Source organism: Pagrus major, chromosome 7 (genome assembly GCF_040436345.1).
Source record: "Pagrus major chromosome 7, Pma_NU_1.0".
NCBI classification, from domain to species: domain Eukaryota; kingdom Metazoa; phylum Chordata; class Actinopteri; order Spariformes; family Sparidae; genus Pagrus; species Pagrus major.
The window spans coordinates 18558772-18575738 of record NC_133221.1 but is presented as its reverse complement, the minus strand read 5'-3'; the positions used below and the strand labels follow the sequence as shown (position 1 = coordinate 18575738).

Genomic DNA, 16967 nt, shown 5'->3' with positions numbered 1-16967 from the left:
GGTGGTTTTAATCGCCCGCCATAGAGCCTTCCTGTCCTGGACCGTGCATGAACCATGCAAGTTTGGGATGTTTTTATTATCATTATTATTATTGTGCTTATAGGAAATTGTATGAAAATATAAAACTGCCAGTTGTTCTCAGGACATACATAAGCCACAAAGTGAAAAAAAAAACAAAAAACATTATTCATGAGAATGAAAGGAACATCAGCAATGTCCATCAGTCAGACACCAGCCTTCCAGTAACCGGTGATGGAATGTAACTCGGTAGATTTACTCAAGTACTGTGCTTAATACAATATTTAGGTACTTGTACTTGAGTATTTCAATTTTCTAATAGCCTACTTTGTACTTACACTTCACTACATTTTGGAGGCAAATGTTGCATTTTCTTTTACTCTGCTACATTTATTTTATAACTTTAGTTCTTTTGCAGATTACAGTGCGTTCCTAAAAGGTGAAGTAAGTAATAATTGGCCACCTTTCAAATCCATACTCAAAACAAATCAGGGCTCAGCACATCTCCAGAATATCCACGAACTAGAGCTGCTGTCTCGCCCCAACACTGGTCAGATCTCAGTGAAATATGACTTGAGTGGCTTCACAGCAGCTTTAATTAATGATTGTTTAGTCTGAAACAAGTTTTTGTCTGTCACCTGTATGTCCGTGAAGAATTTCACACAGCTGCCAAAGAAAGTTAATTGGTTAACCACGAAACACTGAGCAAAGGAGAAAATAATGAATACTTAACGCGGAAGAGGGCAGCGCGAAGTCAAGTTAAAGTTTATTAAAGCTTGTTATTCTGTGCATGACTGCCTTGGATGTAAGTGTATGGAACAAAAAGACACACGCACACATCACATGACAGCAATAAAATAAAAGAAAGAAATCACACTCAACATAGTAAAGTTAGCAATCATGTTCTGGTTTAAATATGAGATCTAAATATATGGAAAACACAACAGACGCAAGCAGAAATTGACAGTCTTTCACAGAGTTCATCAGATTGTGAGAGTAAAACTTGTGTGTATGTTTAGATGTACATTTCTTTACAGTAAAACTCCTCAGTGTGTCTTGTTGTCTTCAGGATGCTATCTTGTGAACTGCTACTGTGATGGTCCCATGAGTCCTCACCAGAATGTTTCTATAGAAAACAAACAAACAGAAAAACAATTCAATTAGACACAATTGTTTTTATGATAAACAATAATCATACAGACAAATAAGAGGGATTAGTCAACATCCGTGGATCTCTCTCCTTCGGACTGCATTATTACTGCTTCTGGTATTATGACTATAACAGTTATCTTAAGTATTTATCATCATCATCATCAATAAATTCACATTGTGCCAAGTGTAAATGCTGTTTCATAGGCTTTCTCAACCTCCCACAAATAAGTTGGGTCACTCCACATGGCAAGTCCAACCAAGTCCTGCCAAGTACCCTTGGACTGCTTTTAAAGACTTATTTTTTATGCAAAGTTCTTCTTATAAGGGTGTTTAAGTTTGAGGTTTATTTTTTCTTTTTAATTACACTTTACTTTATTCTTGATATTGCACTTAAGTCTAGCTCTATTTGAATGTACCCATTGCTTTTCTAACCTTTGATCTTTGGTGTTAATCATCCATTGTTAATAGCTTTATTGTCTTTAATTACTTTGAATTTTATTATTGTGTTTGTTGTGAAGCACTTTGTAATGCTGGTTTTGATAAGTGCTATACAAATAAACATATTATTATCAGCATTATCATTATTATGAAGATGTTCAGGACAAATTTCAACCCAATCCAGGCTAAACTTCAAAAATACATAATTTTAATAGAAGTTTTAACATGAATTAATTCAAGGAAATCCAGGAAATGAAATGGGAAAAGTTCTGGGTGAGTTGGCATGAAATTACTCAGTTTTTTGAAACAAATATGCTATTTAAAAAGAAGAAATATCGAAAGTCATTGAATGTTGACCTTAAAATCCTCAACTTCAGCACAAACCCAAACTGAAATAACTTGACCTAGTAGCTGATTATGGATTGGATGGATGAATGCCTGTAACATTTTGTTTTGAAATTCAATATCTGTCCCAGTCATCAAGTCATTGATTTACACCTTGTTGACAGACACTGTAATCTTAGAAACCAGCCTACAAGTCACAACAAGGCAGCAGGCTCATCTACAGAGTGAAGACAATCACAATATCGTCTAACATTTTAAATAACTTCTTTCTATCAATAACAATAATAAGTACTGGTGGGAGTTGAAGTCATTGATATACGTGCAAAAGATGATGTTTTGTCCAGAAGGTGGCAGCACAGCCATGCAAATGAAAATAACCTCCTTTGCCAAACTTTGAGTCTGAGTTGCAAATAATGAACACTCGATCTTTGATTTTGGATCTCTTTCAACTGTTTGCCCAGGATTTACTGATCTTCTCTGAGTATTAATCAAACCCACTACAGTCAGAACTCTTAAATTCACTGAGAAGGAGAAAAAAGAAGAGTCAGTCAAGCAAAAAAGACAAAAAGCTTGAGGCAGTTCTCACCCTGACTCAGACTCCAGGCAAACAGTCGGGGTGTCTGTCGGGTCTCTGGTGAGAGCTGCAGCTTGTTTGGCCAAAACTGACACAACACCGCCATGTTCATCAGACAGGGAGCCTCGGCCTGGTGATTATTAGATAAAAACAGAGTGTTAATGTGCAGCACTGAAGAAAGACAAAAGAAGCACTAATGAAACTTTCTCCTGAGGTAACTGGAGTGCATCCAACCATCTGTTGTATCTACAACCACTAGGTGTGGCTCTCCAAAGTTAAAATCTACATGTTTTTATCATGTTGATCAAGGAGACAGTTGAATTTTATTTTCACTGCAGTCATAACCTGTCAAACATAAATGTGTAGAAGGTTTCATCTCCTGGTGAAAGGAAGTGAGCTAACCCAACTGTTTTATCTGGAGAACTGGCTCAAGGCAGATCTGGACTGAATGAAACAAGCAGCCATGACCCGACAGAAGTTAACAGTGGACTCATAGGTCTTGGACTTCAGTAAGGTCATTTTTCAATCACATCTCACTTAGGTACACCTTCTGGTGGAGGTTTGTTCATACAGTTTTTTGTTTTTAAAAATACAGGTCAACCAGTGAATGATGATGGATTGATTTTTTGTCTTACATCTGGAGCTTCAATAATTAATCAGTTAATCGTCAGCTTTTAAATTAATCGCCAATTATTTTGATAATACATGAATTGGTTTGAGTTATATTTTAAGGAGAACATTTTTTTCCCCTGATTTAAGCTTCCTAAATGTGAATGTTTTCTGGTTTCTTCACTCCTCTATGATAGTACACTGAATATCTTATGGTTGTGGACAAAACAAAACATTTTACAAGATCATGTTGTGCTCGGGGAAACACTGATAGACATTTGTCAACCATTTTCTGACATTTTACAGAACAAACAACTAATCAATCAATCGAGAACAAAGTCAACATTGATCGACAATAAATTCATTCATTCATTCATTAGTTGCAGGCCTATTCACATCCAAGCTGCTCTCTGAACTATGTTAAATCCTCCCTTGGGTATATTCAGAACACTGGTGCTGGCACCTGACTTTGTGTGGGGTTCCCAGGATAGTGTCCCTTCTCGATACCCACCTTTCCCCCTTTTTTCTTGGTCTTGTGTGTGCGTGTGGTTGTGTGTGTGTGTGTGTGTGTGTAAAAAATAAAATAAATACAAAAAACGAAAACAATGATTCATAAGTTTCAGTGCTAATTGATAATGTTGTATACTTCCTGCAAATTCAACTTCAGTCGTCCTTAACTTTCACATGTTGTTGTTTACAGCTGTCATTTCTCAAACACATTAAATAAGAACTTCACACTCGGGGAAAACTGGCCATTATGTGGGTACCACAGTTACTGACTATGAACCAGGCCAACATCAGAGTGGGACAACAGCCTGCTTTTACAAAAGCCTGCTTTTACAAAAGGGAAGATGTGAAATTTACTGTATGTGATGTGTTTTGGTTGGAGCAGTAAAACACAGAAGGAAGAGACAGAGGGAGGACAGAACCTATACTCCCGTCTTTCAGGATGTCACAGACTCGACATGCAGAACAGTTGGATAAATAGCTGATAACATGCTGTGAACAGACAGAAAAGAGTGTTTAGATGGCCAGTTAGTGGTTTCTTTTTTTCTTTACACTTCCTGCATAAATTAGGTGAAATGAGATGTGGTTTTTTTTTCTACTTTCAGTTTGACATTTCTGTTACACAGAAGGTAATTACTGTTAATAGGGGACAGAGAGGTGAATATTTACAATTAGAAACCAGTAAATAGACTGTTTGAACTAATGTTTTTATGACACGAGGTTAGTGTCAATAAGAAATGACAGCAAGAAACACTAGTTGAGTGGCATCTGTGATACTAACACTGTTATTCAAACATTTCACTGTCTTGGCTCTGATCAAAATGTCTTTCTTTCCTTTGACTCATGAGGTACATGTTCGTTATTGGACTACAATGAATAATTGTTTTCATAATCAGATATATTTTTTTAATTAATTCATACTTCTATTGGTCTTTAAAATGTCACCAAATGATGAAAAATGGTTATCACAAGTGTCCAGAGCCAACGGTGATGTCTTAAATATGCTGTTTTACTCGACAACCGTCGAAAACCCCAAGATGTTCAGTTTACTATCATAAAAGACTAAAACAGTCACATTAGACAAGCTGTATCCACTTTGTTTGTGCCATTTATGCTTAAAAAATTATATTTAGTTGTTAAGCAATTAACAAAATAGCTACCAAGCATTTTCGACTCCTAAATTAATAAACTTACGGCTTCAGCTCTTGTTTAGAGTGAGAGTGCTGTTTGGTATAAAACGAGGTCGTGATTAAACTTGATGTTTTAAGAAGATTGTGTTTCAGGAAAATGTTCAGAAATTGGAGGAAAAAAAACTATATACAAGTTTTATTAAGTAAATAATCATTGGACAAGTGTTGTTTAAAACATCAATGACAGCATCATCGGTCAGTTATTTGAGTGATTCACATGTAGAAATGAGTCTTTCCTGTCTGAAGCAGGTGTACTTATTTGCAGTAATGTCATGGGAGCTAACAACAGAGGAAACCCTCACTTCCCCCTCAAGCAAAGGTAAGTTTGGTGTAATTAATTCTGAGAAACACATTCCTGAAAAACCTCAGATAGACCAAGCAACTCTGTTTTCTTACAGCCCAGGTTGTGTCCCTGTTGATCCGTGCACAGCACCCCGACGACTGCTGGATTTTTCATGCTGCCAACAACAAACAAACAAAGAGCGATAAGTCGTCTTTAACGTCCCGACATTTAAAATACAAACTCAAACTGAGTCCGGTATCAACTTACGTGTCATCTAGATGTTGTTCGAGGGTCGACTCCATCACTAACAACCGTAAATAACTGCAAAATGTAAGTTTTGTGGAGGAAGTTTTGTTTTGTTGTCTGCTTCCTCAGAGCTTCCGGGTGGAGTCAGCTGACTGTCACGTGAACGAAGGGTGCCTGTGAGGACAAACTACACGAAAGGCGGCAAAATAATAAACAACCCCCAAATTGACGGTAAGAGTGATATTTGATCTAAAAAATGAAGACTTTAAAGTGTATAGTGAGTCATTATTCAAATACATGTATTTTATATCTACTGCAAGATAGCTATGGTTAGTTAGATGGTGTTTATATGTATATGTGAGGAGATTTCATATTCTGCCATCAGCACTTGATATATAAGCTTAATATAGTGTTGATGCAATTATTATTATTCGTGGCTTCTTCTACGTGGCTGGACTGAAATCATTTTCTAAACTGGATTAGTTATGTGATGAAAGCCTGCCTCTCTATATGTCATCATTCACATGTCACTCTCTTCATCCAGGCCTCAGTGAGAAATTGATTTTGATATTCAGAGTTGCATAAATATAAAATTACATTACTTGAGCTATTTTTTTCCCCCTCTGGAATCTTTATTGATAATGTAGCTCCCGCCCTGTTCTCTCGCATTGCAGAGGCAGTCACACTCAGATGACTCTCACAAATAAGCTAAAAAAGCTCCAGAGTCACATGCTCCTCAGTCATAACACAGATATTTGGAGACACATGAAGTTTTTTTTGGACATTCAGCTTTAGAAAACAAGAAGATAAAGATAAATACTTACAACATTTCTCAACATAATGTGAACTTTACCAGTGTCTAGTCTTTATTGAACATAAAATATAGTATTAATATTATGAGTGTAAACCAGAGCTTGTTTCTTGCCTTTTGTTGACACATTTTATTAATGTGTTTTCTTCAAAAGTTGGCCGGAGGCCACTGCCCGGGCTCACCTCCCTGCATGATTTCTGCTGCCTATCCCAAGACGGTGAGGCTTCAGTGCTCCTGCTGACAGGGCAGAAATGGGTGAATGTAATTATGTGGCCGCTGCATTGGAGGAATCCATCACCTGGGGTAATGTCCTGCTGACTAACCCATGGGGTATGCTCCCCCTCTTCTCCTCTAATTCCCATCCTTTCCTCTCCTCTTTGCTCACTCATATTTCTCTCCTCGCTGTTTAAATCACAGCCCGGCTGCTTCTGCTGACAAGCTGCTGCCCATCACTGTCGGAGGGTGCACGTAGGCTAACACACGCACAAGGGAAAGTTTATGCATGCATAATGATTTAAAAGGTCCACATGCATGTGATATCTTCTTCTCTTCTCACACACACAAACATGCATCATGGTGCATCACACACACACACACACACACACACACACACACACACACACACACACACACACACACAAGGAATCTTTCATCTTGTCTGAAGGGAGGTTGGCATAAAGAGTAGATCCCATTATTTTCTACATATGGCCCCTTTACAACCACAGTAAATCTCCAAATGAGCCGAACCCAAAATAGAGATCTGATCAGAGTCAGTGAATCATCACCCTGACATGTATTGAAGAACAACTAATATAACTCAGGGATTTAGCTATTTTTTATGCAATTTAGCACATAATCAGGTCATTTTATTCATATTCTATTATCCATTATGTGACGCTGTTTCTTATTAAGCATTTGCAGAGAGGTGAAATGAGCGGGAGTCTTTCCAACCTGGAAACAAACTGAACCAAGTTATTCCTTTACATCTTACATAAAATTTAAACCAAACAGATACTTAAAGGGGCTCTGTTGAACTTCTGTGTTGTGCTGTAAGCTGGACATTAGTTTAAGTTAGTGGACTCCATTTCTAAATTAACGTTAGCTACTGTTGCTCTCTGTGAGAGGCTCTGAGAGGAGGCACTTGAGGACGTGCAAAAAGTCACATCCTTTGGACTTCACAAAGAAATCCACAGTCCAGCACAGTTAAACAACTTAAACAAATCGTCCACAGGCTTGTATCGGCAACCAAGAGAGACAGGGAAGGTCTAATTTTTCATTTCACGTTACAGTCTGCTCACATATGACCAATACAACAGTGATTTAATGTTAATTGCAACCAATTGTTAAGTAGAGTGACTTTAAGATCATATACATCACACTGATTACAGAGTCGTTTATGTGACAAAGAGGATATTTTAACCTTATAGGCCTTGTTCTCTCAGTGTGGATAGACTGGTGATGTCCTAAACACGACAGCTGTCACAGTACATGGCATTCTGGAACACATCACCCATAATAAAATAAGGAATATCACTTTCCAGCACATAAACGATTCACATGACGCCCAGTCCATGAGTCAGCCAGTGATAATTTGAGTAAACTTGTTATATGGCCTTGATGTTGATTTGTCTTGTCCTGCTGCTCCAGACTGACAAATAACTCTGGATTTCATGGCACCTGTGCCCTTTTTCTCTCATGGAGGTGTCGGATTCATTTCAGCTCATATGAATGTCATCAATTGGCGAGTTTCATACTTTTTGTGTGTTAGCTTGGACCATTTGAGTCATGGAAACACTGTCAGCCTCTGCTTTGAGCAGATGTGCTCAAACCCTGAAGATCTACAGGTAGAGGGGACGACTGTGAGCCTCCATCAGCCGTCATCCGGATGAGTAAGATGACGAAGCTTCTGATGAGAGGGCGTAGGGGGATGTCAGACAAGGGGAAAGAGGGAGGGAGGGAGAGAGGGAGGAAGGGAGAGAGTGTTGGGTGGGGGTCTGAGGTGGATAAAGAGAGGGAGAGAGTGCAGCTCCCCCCTCTGAGGAGTTCTGGGAACCTTTATGAGTGACTGGAGAGCCGGGGATCCAGTGCGAGGTGCTAGAGAGAGCGTTAACAGCTGTTGTCCAGTGTTGAGGGTGTTGTGAGAGTCCAGTTCTCCTGTTGCTGTCATGGGCTTCAGGGCGGTGCTGCTGTCTTTGCTGCTGGTGTCTCTGAGCCTGTCCAGAGGAGCTGTCATCACCGGGGTGAGTGAGACGAATCTGGCAAAGTCATTTTCTGTATTTTTTATCTGTTAATTATATTCATGTTTTATACGATTTTAAGGAGAGTTTACTAATTACTCTAAATTACAAATTACTCTTTTGAGTAATGTTTCATTTAAAATAACATTTTAGATTGTTATTATCCGGTCTTTGTGTGATTGTGCATTCAGTCACTCATTGATTTTACACATTACACTTAACAGTTATTTTCATTATCACTTAATCCATCAGGGTTTTCTTTTGATTACTTAATGAATCATTTAGCGTGTAACATGTAAAATGGTGACAAATGCCCATCACAAGGTGACGATAGGTTGTTTTTGCCTGACAAAAAAAGTCCAAACCCCCAGATACTGAACTGACAACAATATAAGACAGAGAAAAGCACCAAATCCTCACATTTGAGAAGCAGAAGCCAGTAAATGTTGGTCATTTTTGCTTGATAAATGACTTAGTATAAGAAAATTGGCAATTTATTTTCTTTTGATTAATTAATTGACCAGTTATTTCAACACAAATTGTGTCAGTGCATTGCGAAATGTGCTGTACTTGCAGTCAATCCTTTACGTATACTTTGTTTTAAGTACTACCAGCCCTTGACTCTTGATTTTTGGTCGCACGTTCAATCGATAAATGTGCCCATAAAAAAAGCTATATATGCAAACAGCACAGTCCAATTTTCAGGATAATTGTCTAAAATTTGATTACACATGAGTGACAGGAGACCACATCCTCCTCCGCTTCAAGTCGGCTGGAAAAACGATAGGAAATTATCTCAGTCCTCTGATTGATATTCATTTGTAAATGGATTAGGGAGATGACGGGCAATGGATGAAATGTCTCTGACTGTAAGAACATGAGAGGACGTCCCTATTAACACAGAATAGAGCAAAACTAATTCACTGGCATCAAAAGAACTCCCCTTGTCTGACCTTCTGCCTCTTTTATTCTTTTAATGTCTGTATCTCCTGCAGGCCTGTGAAAGAGACATGCAGTGTGGGTTTGGTTTTTGCTGTGCCGTCAGTCTGTGGCTGAGGGGTCTGAGGATGTGCGTCCCGAGAGGTGTGGAAGGGGATGAATGCCATCCCTTTAGTCACAAGGTGGGGAGAAATGTGAAGTCACTAATCTGCCTGCATCACAGTCTCATACTCTTTTTCTCTCTCGCCCACACTTGTTCTCGGTGTTAGTGGAAACTCAGATGATATCAAGTGCTGGCAGGTTGGCTGAAGCTTTAGAAAAGCTGCTGATAAATGCAGGAGCTATTGATCTCCTCTCCGGAGTGAAGCGTCCAATCAGAGCCATACATCACTTTGATCAAATGGCAACAATTAGTTGTTCTAACACCACATCCATCTAATTCAGAGTTTTAAAGAGCAGCTTTTTAAAAAGACCTGCAGCTCCACTTGTCAGCCGATGAAGGATTTAAACTGTCAGATTATCACCTCCTCCTCCTCCTCCTCTTTTTCCCACTTTCAGGTGCCCTATCCAGGCAAAAGGCAACATCACACCTGCCCCTGTCTGCCCCACTTGGTGTGCACCAGGTACGATGAGAGCAGGTACAGATGTACTGAAGACTTCAAAAACATGGACTTTTAAAACATGCAGATGAAGAGGAGCGTGACAGAAACAGCATTTCGGAGTGAAGATCAGAAACATATTTTATCTTCACTGACTGTATTCTTCATTTGTGTTCTCTATGCACTATAATACATAGTTTTGATTCTATTAATCCACATATCAAGGACAGAAAAGAACAGAGCCTCAGTAGACATCAGACACTTTTTACTTCTTAATAAACAAATGTGTTATTTGTGATTGTTTTGTTTTCCTGCTCATTTTATGTTAATTTATCAAGAGAAATGTATAAATATATTATTGTCAATAAAAATGTAATAACAACATTGTCATGCCCTTTTTCCATGAGCAGTTTATGTTGCTTGATTAAACATAGTGTGTTTTATGGGATGGAGGTGTCAGGTGGTTTTAATCACAATCTGATTAAGATGAAGGTCATAATCAGAGAAAACTCTTGACTTTGCTGACTTACTGAACTGAACTGAACTGAAACGAAAGCATCTGACTCATGCCAAACTACTGCAGGTGTCAATTAAAGGGCAATTCCACCAGAACAACACAAGATTTAAGGGTTTTGGTTTTTCAAATACACATTTATTTACGGACTTTAACAATTAAGAAATAAATAAGAAAAACATTGTGATGTGTGAATGATATTTCTGTGCACAAGATGGTTTGAAGTGAAATGTACTTTTTTATAGAAGCAGTTATTATCATTGATAGTAGTAGTGGTACAAGCAGCAGTATAAGTATTATTAACAATGAAAAAGGTTATTTTGATAAAAACAAACAGATTTAGATACTAAACAATGGATCAACAGAGATTTTTCAGCTGTAGAATTCATCATGGTACAGATGTTTTCACAGTAAATGTACCTGAAGTAATTGAATGTGCTTTTTACTTTATTACACTGACAGCTGTGGTTACTAGTTACTTTGCAGTTTGCAGATCAAGTTACTGTGCAAGAAATTAAAGGAACAGTTCGCCTGTTTTGTCTTTCCTCCAACACAGTAGTTCTTTGCCTGTTTTCTTCTCCACCATTTCTTTAATGTTTTTTTTTTCAAGTCTTGTCAAGGCAGTTTTAGTTTCATGAGCGGCTTCTTTGTGTTCCTGTCTTAACGTGTGTAGTTCTGCCAGAACTGCAGCATGCTGTTCATAATGCTCCTCAGCTGACGTGTCCATTGTTTCATTAGTTTCTTTCCTGTCGCGCTCTCCTTTTTTCCCTGCACCTCTTGACATTGTCTTCACTTTAGGGCAGTGTTGACTTCACTCTTTTTGTTACTGTTTTAAACGAATATGCGAGTTTTGTCAGGGGTTTTCAGGGAGCAGTCGTTCTCATGCTGCCACCACCAGCAAGACGCCACCGAAAGTCCTCCGAAAAAGTTCACCCAAAAATGAAAATACAGTCATTATCTACTCAACCTAATGCAAATGGAAAGTCAGGTTAAGTTTTGTAGTCCACAAAACATTTCTGGAGCTTCACAGCAAAACAGTGTTGCAGCGTTCTCCTAAACAATAAAAAAAACAAAAAAAACCCCAACAACATTAAATTGCTCTATACAGCTTGTCTGGCATAATCCAAGTTTCCGGAAGCCACGAGAACCCAAATTGAGTTGAAAGATGTTGTTTGCACCCTTTTTTAAACTGAAATCTTCACTGTCATGAGGTGGGTGCACGAGCTCAGCTGCACATTGAGGGTGTAAATTATGTCTTCTCAGATCAATTTTGGATCTCAGGGGCTTCCAGAGACTTGGATTACACCAGACGAGCTCTATGGAGCAATTTTATAGGTTTTATTTCATTGTTTTAAAACAAGTCACCATCAACTTCAGTCGTTTAGCAGAATGCTGCAACACTGTTTTGCTGTAAAACTCCAGAAATGTCATGTCGACTGCGAAACTGACAAACCTATCCTTCAATCCGGCCAACGAAATTAGCTTGACCTCAACCAGCTGCAACAAAAAAGCTACTAATATATTAATGTATTATAATAATTGAAAAATATGACAATTAAAACACTGGCAAGGGGCATTTTTCTGCTTTAGGGGTACTCTGTGTACCTGTGTATCTACTGTCACTTAAGTCACATTTATGTATTTTCACATTTATGAATCATAATACTTTTCCCACCTCTGTACTTTGATAAATGTTACTTTCACTATTTTATGGAATAAATTCAATGCAAAAGCCAAAAGTTATGAAAGCAGTTCTGAGTGGGATTTCAAATTAAATGAATTATAAAATATAAACTCTGTCAGTATGGCATAAAAACAACTTGTTAATCAAAGTCAAACCACAGTATATGTACTCAGTTTAGATTAAAGTTCACCGAGAATTTTGACATTGTTTGTTCACACTTCAAGTCAATAACCTGAAGTCTTTGTTTTGTGTATTACTGTTATCAGACAAACCTGCCCACATAACGTCAGTTCACACCCTTGAAACACGTGGAAAGTTTCCATATCAGTGTTAAACAGAAGTTTTGAACAGCAAATCACCTGACCTACACACAGTTCACATTGTATCACACTGTAAACACTTATCCTGCACTTATATATTCAAATGATCAGTTAGATAATAAAAGTCAAAGAATTATTTTGCTGAACTGTTTTCCACATTAAGGAAAATACATCAACAATGCTGAGATAATCATTAGCAATGTCACACTACTTTTGCATGTAAGATTTCGCTTCAGCAAAATTGTAGAAACAAACATGTATATGACAAGAGCAGCTTCTATTCATTAAGATTATTTTAACTGTAGACAATCAACACACACACTTACAAAATATCAGTTAATTTAAAATGAAAACTTTAAACTTGAACTTTAAAAAGCAAACTTTGTTTCACAGTACACTGTTGCCACAAAATAGTTTAATAATTCCAGTAAAACTCTTCATTGTTCAATAGTTTAATGGAGTATTTGCTTCTAGATAAGAGGCAATTTATCACCATATTGCAGATTTCTTATCTCCAGCTGATACATGATATCAAGTTATGTAGAAGGGCATTTCGGAGTCACAACCTTGATATGTTGTATATAAGGGCTGGGCTCTGCTACTGAAACTTCACTCCTCTGAGTCCAACAGTAAAGTGACCGACATGATGAAGTGGCTCGTTGTCCTTTCAGCCCTTGTGGCTTTCTCCGAGTGCCTCCACAGGTAAGTCTCACCTGGCTGGTTGAAAAGAACTTGTCCCTCCATTTCTTTGACACTTCATGCCTCAATAGGCAAAATTATTGGAAGACAATCTTTACATCTAATGTTCCTAAGGGAAACATCTAAAGGCCGTCTCTCTTAGAGCTTACTCTCTGATTCATCCAGCTATAAAATGGTGGACATCTGTGCATTTTTGCTGATTCTTTATTCACCTTTTCTGTGTGTAGGATGCCCCTGATCAAGGGAAAGACTGCCAGGCAGACCCTGCAGGAGCAGGGAAAGTGGGAGGAGTTCAGGAAGCAGTACCCATACAACCCAATGGCCAAGTTCGTCCAATCTGGAACTGAGTCCATGACAAACGATGCTGACGTAAGTCCAGACCAGTCACCATCTTATTGTTTGCAGCCTCTGGTTGAATAGCATACATATATAGAGAGAGCTGAGTGTCTCTCAATGCACTAATAGCAGGTATTTATGGAGACCAACATATTTTGTGCTTTGAATCAAGTTGTTAATCTCTTTGGTTGTCCTCTTGCGTCCCTCTAGCTGTCCTACTATGGTGTGGTCTCCATTGGTACTCCTCCTCAGTCCTTCACCGTCATCTTTGACACTGGCTCCTCCAACCTGTGGATCCCTTCAGTCTACTGCAACAGCCAGGCCTGCCGTGAGTGTTACTGAGACTACTAACCCGGGCTGTCATTCAGTCAGTTGTACTCTCTCTGGGGGGTAAAAATCTCCAAACATTTGGATAGTGTTTTCCACAGTGGTTCAAAGTAACTAACTATATTTGTTAAATTACTGCATATAAATATAATATTGAAGCGCTTGCATTTTGAATGAATATTTCCATTTCATGCAACTTTATTCTTCTTTGTACTCCGCTACAGTTATTTGACAACTGTTGTTACTTGTCACTGTGCAGTCATATTTTACAAACAAGATATACAATTATCATATAAAATAAAATGCGTAGATTACCATGGATTAAATTACCTAACTGTGTAAACTAAAGTTGTAAGTAGTTCAATTCATAGTAATGCATCATTAGTAGAACTCAGCAGTATAATAGCACTTTTAGCTTTGATACTTAAGTAAATTTAGCGCCTTATAGGTCTGTGCCTCTACTTTATTAAACTTTGATTTCAGGATTTTAACTTGTAATACAGTGTTTATTGGGTTGTTGTGTTGCATTGTACAACTAAAAGATCCAAATACTTAGCAACTAATACAATAATTAGCAAGCAGTGATAAGAGTTTATTAAATCAACATTATGTAAAAAATTGCATTTTGTGCGATTTGGCGCCCCCTACAGTTTCTGAGTGCAGCACCACTGTCGTTAATACAAATCCCAGGTCTGTAACATTTGTCAGATGTAATGTAGGTGCTCACTACAAACAAAACTTATTAAATTATAACAATGTTACATGTTGAAAACTTGTATCTTTAAGTAAACATGTATGTAACGCTGTCATCCTACCCTCTCATTGAAGTTACATAATGCAGACACAAGTGATAGAAGTGGCTGAGACGGAGACACCATTTAACTTATTACAAGAAACTGTACCATGAAAATGATTTTGAAGCTGTTATTTTAAGATAAAAAGTCTCATAATGTTGCTTTAAGTATAAGCAGTGGTACAACACTCAGTTAATGCAGTTACTCCATGACAAAATATGTTCCACGTTTTGTGGCATATTCCTGAAAATGCACATTTCTCTGCAGAGAACCACAAGAAATTCAACCCTCAGCAGTCCTCCACCTTCAAGTGGGGCAACGAGGCTCTGTCCATCCAGTATGGCACTGGCAGCATGACCGGATATCTGGCCATCGACACTGTTGAGGTAACTCAAAACCCCTGGAACAACATGCACAGTCTATTTAGACTTCAAACATGCATGTCCCCATGCTCTGTTGAACTGTGACTGACAGCTGTCTCGTGTGTGCAGGTGGGCGGCATCTCTGTGGCCAACCAGGTGTTTGGAATCAGCCAGACCGAGGCTGCTTTCATGGCTTCCATGGCTGCTGATGGCATCCTGGGATTGGCCTTCCAGTCCATTGCCTCTGACAACGTCGTGCCTGTCTTCGACAACATGATCAAGCAGGGTCTGGTGTCCCAGCCAATGTTCTCCGTCTACCTGAGCGGGTACTGAAATAGGATGGATAGGATGGATCTGTGGGATGAGTGCTTGTCTTTAATTTTACTTTGAATTCACACCAGACATTTGTTTTTTTACTCTATAACAGCAACAGTGAGCAGGGCAGCGAGGTGGTCTTTGGTGGCACCGACAGCAACCACTACACTGGACAAATCACCTGGATCCCCCTGTCCTCTGCCACCTACTGGCAGATCAGCATGGACAGGTAAAAAAACAAAAGAAACAAACTGAGCCCAAAACATTGCACAAAGCTTCCTAGCTCAACTGCAATCCACTCTCTGTTGTTCCTCCTCACAGCGTTACCATCAACGGACAGACCGTGGCCTGCTCTGGTGGCTGCCAGGCCATCATTGACACTGGTACCTCCCTGATCGTTGGTCCAACCAATGACATCAACAACATGAACTCCTGGGTTGGAGCCTCAACCAACCAGTACGGAGAGGTGAGTCATACCATCACACCATACCATGTGAAGTAGATTTTCCCCCATTTTCTGAACTCAGAGTAAACAGACTTTAATGCTCTGACGTCAAAACTCTCAAATGAAAATAATTAAGCAGGACTTGGTTACTTGCTTTAGCTGGAAACCTGTAAAACACCAATAAATACATCTTCTCTGTGCGTAATGTTCTTCTCACAGGCTACAGTGAACTGCCAGAACATCCAGAGCATGCCTGATGTCACCTTCACTCTCAATGGACACGCCTTCACCGTCCCTGCATCTGCCTACGTCTCTCAGGTCAGCTGGATCCCTGACAACCACTGAAACAGAAAAGCTTTCAACACTATAATGAAATTTGGGGGAAGTAACTCTGTTTTCTCTTGTCTCTCCTCAGAGCTACTACGGTTGCAGCACCGGCTTTGGCCAGGGTGGCTCTCAGCAGCTCTGGATCTTGGGAGATGTCTTCATCAGGGAGTACTACGCCGTCTTTAACGCCCAGTCTCAGTACATTGGTCTGGCCAAGTCTGCGTAAGCAAATAAGGCAGCTGATGGATAATCTAGAAGTGTGTATTTCCCTGCGGGGGCTTGTCTGATTGAAGATTTAATGTAAAAAGTAATGGTGCAAATAGAAGATTGTGGAAAGCATACACATGACTGTGTTGTAGCTGCCTTTTTATTAAACTGATTACAGCAACTAAAAACATTCTGTATGTGTTTTGTGTGTGTGTCAGTCTGACTGTGGTGACTACAATGGAGATCATATATCTAAAGTCAGTTTTGCGTTACAGTGCTGCGCTGAAATGTCACAGGAATAAGAATCTGTCCCGTCTCTTTATTCATTTGCTCTTAAGAGAAACTTGACCTTTAAGAGATGATACAAAGAGGAATCGCCAACAGCTTTTTTGTGTAAAGGAAAGAACAGGGCCAGGAATAGAATATCGAACGGCTCTCAGAATAGCGGAGGGCCAGGTTTCCTCTGAGGCTGTAATCGAGATGAAACTGATAAGGAAAAACATTGATATGACAAAAGATAACCTGATGACACGATCTGACAACATCGCTGCTATCTCAGCCTGTGAATAGGAGCACAGTGTTCAGAGGAAACCACATGGAAACAAATGTTTTGTCTTGTCAAATGTTTTTTTACCACACAATTCATTTCTTTAATTACATCATCACTTCATTTTCACAGCACATATTTT

The 16967-nt window shown here is 38.9% G+C and overlaps 3 protein-coding genes across 3 annotated transcripts; 2 read left to right on the top strand and 1 right to left on the bottom strand.

The window, feature by feature from the left end:
• Positions 1-767: 767 nt before the first annotated feature.
• Positions 768-5508, bottom strand: lamtor5 (late endosomal/lysosomal adaptor, MAPK and MTOR activator 5). The gene is made up of 4 exons (XM_073469409.1): positions 5384-5508; positions 5230-5291; positions 2540-2657; positions 768-1144 (listed from the first exon to the last, which is right to left on the bottom strand). The coding sequence occupies exons 1-4, from the start codon at positions 5416-5418 to the stop codon at positions 1084-1086; spliced, it is 276 nt and encodes a 91-aa protein (XP_073325510.1). The 5' UTR covers positions 5419-5508; the 3' UTR covers positions 768-1083.
• Positions 5509-8338: 2830 nt separating this feature from the next.
• On the top strand, positions 8339-10027 carry prok1 (prokineticin 1). Its single transcript, XM_073469408.1, has 3 exons — positions 8339-8413; positions 9406-9531; positions 9908-10027. The coding sequence occupies exons 1-3, from the start codon at positions 8339-8341 to the stop codon at positions 10025-10027; spliced, it is 321 nt and encodes a 106-aa protein (XP_073325509.1).
• A 3067-nt stretch (positions 10028-13094) lies between these two features.
• LOC140999824 (pepsin A-like) lies at positions 13095-16466 on the top strand. Its single transcript, XM_073470367.1, has 9 exons — positions 13095-13168; positions 13393-13534; positions 13712-13829; positions 14890-15008; positions 15114-15310; positions 15412-15528; positions 15621-15765; positions 15964-16062; positions 16160-16466. Exons 1-9 carry the CDS (start codon positions 13110-13112, stop codon positions 16295-16297), a joined length of 1134 nt encoding a protein of 377 aa, XP_073326468.1. The 5' UTR covers positions 13095-13109; the 3' UTR covers positions 16298-16466.
• Positions 16467-16967: the final 501 nt, after the last annotated feature.